The sequence below is a fragment of the Alosa sapidissima genome, chromosome 3 (assembly GCF_018492685.1).
Source record: "Alosa sapidissima isolate fAloSap1 chromosome 3, fAloSap1.pri, whole genome shotgun sequence".
Taxonomy (NCBI): Eukaryota; Metazoa; Chordata; class Actinopteri; order Clupeiformes; family Clupeidae; genus Alosa; species Alosa sapidissima.
The window spans coordinates 32,469,836-32,474,835 of record NC_055959.1 but is presented as its reverse complement, the minus strand read 5'-3'; the positions used below and the strand labels follow the sequence as shown (position 1 = coordinate 32,474,835).

General features: G+C 46.8%; 1 protein-coding gene across 1 annotated transcript in view; it reads left to right on the top strand.

Annotated features, from left to right (window-relative positions):
* The window catches only part of LOC121704802 (ankyrin repeat and fibronectin type-III domain-containing protein 1-like), a 142,680-nt gene that overhangs the window by 7,798 nt on the left and 129,882 nt on the right, over positions 1–5,000 (top strand). The window contains exon 3 of the mRNA XM_042085299.1: positions 1,001–1,153. Coding sequence (XP_041941233.1) covers positions 1,001–1,153 — 153 coding nt within the window. The remainder of the gene's footprint in view (positions 1–1,000; positions 1,154–5,000) is intronic.

Sequence of the window (5,000 nt, the reverse complement as noted above, 5' to 3'; positions counted from 1 at the left end):
TCCCTAGCGTCTGACTGCACCTCTTTACATTCCATACAGCTTTCCTTACACATACTGTACGGTAGCTCTACACTATCTGTGCTGTTACGAAGGTGACTGAGACAGCAGCATCCAAAAACCACTCAGCCACTAGTTTAATATAGCTGAAACCTCGCTCCGCAACAGTGCAGCCGTGGCCTACTGGTTAGCGCTTCGGACTTGTAACCGGAGGGTTGCCGGTTCGAACCCCGACCGGTAGGGCACGGCTGAAGTGCCCTTGAGCAAGGCACCTAACCCCTCACTGCTCCCCGAGCGCCGCTGTTGTTGCAGGCAGCTCACTGCGCCGGGATTAGTGTGTGTTCACTGTGTGCAGTGTGTTTCACGGATTGGGATAAATGCAGAGACCAAATTTCCCTCACAGGATCAAAAGAGTATATATATTATATATATAATACTTATACAGAACCTGAATGCAAAGATACACAGAGCTAACCTACACACTGGCCCTAGGAGGGGTAAAGGCGGGGAAGTAGATCCTATTGTGTGTGAATGCAATGTGTGTGTCAACTTGGCAGAGCGCCAGTGAGAGGTCACTTACCTGTGTATAGCTTCTCCCAACACAACGTCTCAACAGCCCAATCGTCAGGTTCCTTTAATACATGCAGTTTTCTTACGGTGGCTTAGAATCCAAACAAAATGAAAATGGTCCAAGTTTGCCGGCTTACGGGGGAGCAAACACACATGAGGGGAAAACAGGTCACCCGTTTTTCACAAAGGCTTGAAACTAATTGTAAAGTCGCCCTGAAGGTGTAGACAGGTGAGCATTTAACCAATTAGCTGGCTTTCATCACTGAAGCCCCGCCTGTAAGTCAGTGCTTTCCTAACAGTGCACATATGATTTTTTTATGTGTATGAATGTGTTTCTGTTTGCATACAGACCTTTAGGTATTAGTATCTGTGTATACAGTATCTTTACCGTATTGTAAATGTGTGTGTGTGTGTGTGTGTGTGTGTTCCACAGTGTTCTGGAGATGCTGAGCTACTCCAAGTTCTCGGACCTGGAGGCGTGGCTGTGTATGCCGTCAGCGCTGTTCCCGAGGACCCGAACATCCTGGTCCTTTTCCGCACTGTCCAGTGAGGGGGAGACAGAGGCAGACCGAGACCCAGAGAAGAGGTGAGGACCCTGGAGTGGGGTGGTGTATGTGTGTGTGTGTGTGTGTGTGTGTGTGTGTGTGTGTGTGTCTGTCTGTCTGTGTGTCTGTGTGTGTGTGTGTGTGTGTGTTTGTGTCTGTGTGTCTGTGTGTCTGTGTGTCTGTGTGTGTGTCTGTGTGTCTGTGTGTGTCTGTGTGTCTGTGTGTGTGTGTGTGTGTGTGTGTTTGTGTCTGTGTGTCTGTGTGTCTGTGTGTGTGTGTGTCTGTGTGTGTGTGTGTGTGTGTGTGTGTCTGTGTGTGTCTGTGTGTCTGTGTGTCTGTGTGTCTGTGTGTGTGTGTCTGTGTGTGTGTTTGTGTTTGTGTTTGTGTCTGTGTGTGTGTGTGTGTGTGTGTGTGTGTGTGTGTGTGTGTGTGTGTGTGTGTGTGTGTCTGTGTCTCTGTCTGTCTGTATGTGTATGTGATGTATGTTTGACATGTTATATGTATACATATAGGATAGTGCGGCCTGTTGCTGCCCAGTCTGTCCCTAGCTGTCCGAAACTAGGCCTGTCTCCACAGCGCTCCTAGGTCTGTCTGTCCTATAGCGCCAGCAGGCTGAGATCATGTGTCTGTCCTTAAGCGTTACCAGGGTGAGATTGTGTGTCTGTCCTAAAGCATTACCAGGGTGAGATCGTGTGGCTGTCCTAAAGCATTACCAGGGTGAGATTGTGTGGCTGTCCTAAAGCGTTACCAGGGTGAGATTGTGTGGCTGTCCTAAAGCGTTACCAGGGTGAGATTGTGTGGCTGTCCTTAAGCGTTACCAGGGTGAGATTGTGTGGTTGTGTCCACAGCGCTGCCAGGCCTGTCTGTTCCTGCCAAGCTGCTCCTTAATCTCAGTCATTACTGCTAATGAGGCTTAATGAGGCTTAATTATTTTGAGTTGGACTGTCCAGAGCATTTACAAGGGAATGTGTAGTGTGTATGTGTGTGTGTGTGTGTGTGTGTGTGTGTGTGTGTGTCTGTCTGTCTGTGTGTGATGCATACATTCTAAAAAGTGATGTGTTAAAAATGACACATCTGCTGTGTGTGTTCAGGGACAACACATTTTGTGTCAATTTCAACACAGTAATTGTGTGGCTAGCTTGGTGAAAGACAGTTTAAAATACATTTTCTTTTTGTTAGATAGCTGAAATTTATCACTTTTTAGAGTGTATGGTAGAGTGTAGCAGAGTTGAGTAGAGTAGATTAGAGTATAGTATATGGTGTTCTGACCATAATGATGTGGAAACTATGATGGCATGTGTGAAGCATGTAGGACTTCTGAAATAACTCACTTTGTGAGAAACCTTTTACAGGGATCATAGCAGACATTGCCCCCTACAGGTCAGATAAGGTTAAAGTTAGGGTAGACTTTGTATGAACAGTGAACAGCCATCTCTATGATAAATATTTGCATTTTCCAGTTATTGGGCTCTTCATGTCTTGGTCATGTTATTTTTCAGATAACGGGTTTGACTCATTCTCATTCACAAGGAACCTACACTAATGCATGGATCAAACAAATTGAATTGCATTCAGTGTTCCCCAACAGAGTACCATAACAGCTCTAGAACCATAACATGTCAGCGTTCCCAAACAGAGTACCATAACAGCTCTAGAACCATAACATGTCAGCGATCCCAAACAGAGTAACATAACAGCTCTAGAACGATAACATGTCAGCGTTCCCAAACAGAGTACCATAACAGCTCTAGAACCATAACATGTCAGTTTTTCCTGTGTGTGTGTGTGTGTGTGTTTGTTTGTTTGTTTGTTTGTTTGTTTGTTTGTGTGTGTGTCTAGTCTAGTCTCTGGTGAGATTATTCCTGGTCATATAAGTGTATCATGCCAGTATGGATTGGGGATAGGACTAAATGGGGTATGAGTTTAGAGAGAGTGATCTTGAGGTGCGTGTTGATTGGCGTGATCTGGTTTGGCAGTATAGAGTAGCGCTGAGCCTGGTATCTTTAGCATCAGATAGGCAGCAGCACACTTGACTCTGGATGGCTGTGAGGTGGCTATTGTGAGCTGCGACTGACTCCTGGGAGAGGGTGAAATCCAATATTCATGACTGCCGATCATTCGAGAGGGCACTTGACTCGGTTTAGAAAGGAACCTCTGGTGTGATTAAGTTTCCCACACGAAGCCTCTCTCGCTCTCACTCTGACGTCTCACACACGGAACCCCTGTTTTGTCTGCATGGAAGGCTGGAGGGCTTATTGCACACCTTACAGTCACTGGACGCAGAACCGGACGGCCGGCTGCTTGAGGGGTCGGGACACTCTCACACATGAGAGCTCTGTTCTGGTCTAAAAGAACGACACGGCGAGAAAACCGATCTTGTATTTCAAAACCACCACTTGATAGAGAAACAGATGGTTTGTCTTGTGATTGATTGGCGCTCTCTCACATGCTTGGACGTTCTGTTCAGGACTAAAGGAGAAGGCTAATTTGGACACGGAACCGGGCGACTGGAACTGACCTCTCATGGGAACGGTTCTAAAGGAAAGGCTGAGGAATTAGAGAGGAGGATTGGTTTCATGCTGCGACACCAAATATCCACTGGACACAGAACTCTGTGGTTGTGTTTGTAGGTGATGGGTTAGACGGAGAATACCAGTTTCGACCGAGTGGTGGGCTTGAGTTTGTGTGTGAACTGCCGTCATGTTGGGATTTGTAAGGTGGATTAAGTGTTGGTGAACGGCCGTCATGTTGGGATTTGTAAGGTGGATTAAGTGTTGGTGAACGGCCGCCATGTTGGGACTGGGGAGGTTGGTTGAGTTTGTGTTCAGGAGGAAGAAGAGGAGCCACAAGCGGGCCTCCTGGAAAAGCCAGAGCTACACTCTGCCAGATGTCAGGTACCTGAGCTACACTCTGCCAGATGTCAGGTACCTGAGCTCCTCGGCTCTCTCACGGCAGCCTGCTCCTGGCCACTCTGGTCCTAATATGGGGCTGATTTGGTGCTGCTCTTGTTCTGATCTGCTTTGGATTAGTCCAGATCGAGGCCAAACGAGGGCCGAATCAGAGCCAGATCTGGGCCGAATCAGTGCCAGATCGGGGCCGAATCAGAGTCAGATCGGGGCCAAATCAGGCCGATCAGGGCCATATTAGTCTCCCGTACATTTTGAAACTGTGGCAAGGTGTCATGTGACAGACAGTAGCATTCCTGGGAGTTGACTGAGTTAAAGTTAAAGTTGGCGTTAAAGTTGACTGATATTTAGCAGATGCTTTTTTCAAAGCGACACTGACTCACAACGACAGGAAACCCGACTTGACCGATTGTCAGTCCACCACGGCCGCAATCTGAGGCTTTCGGACAACCTCATCGCAAACGCTGTCCTGAAAAAAGGACATCTCTGATAAATATCTGCGCTTTCTGCATCATAAACCCTTCGATTCCTCAAAGCAGCTGCACTGACCAAACATCTCATTTCAGACGCGTCTGTTGGCTCAGGTCTCAGGGTCTCTGAGCTCCCACAGACGAGGCTCATAGAGTGGGATAGCATCACCTATGCTATGATGTTTAGGGATGTTAAATGTTTGGGGATGTTTGTATCATCTCAGCCACTAATGACTTCCAGTTGAGGTTATTTCAGTTCAAAACTACACCCAGTGGTGGGTAGAGATTGTAGTTATGACCAAAACACAATTGATTGTGAGTCCAGGGAAATTGTCTCAATAATGCTACTCATGTGGTTCTAATCAGAGATCTGATAATATTTGGGAGCAGAATATTTTCTCTGATACTCCATAAAGGTATAATGAACAAATACATATCTTGAATGTAGTGAAAATATCTGAGTCGCCATTTTTGAACGTGTTGACGGACTGTGTTAGCGTCCACTGAGTGGT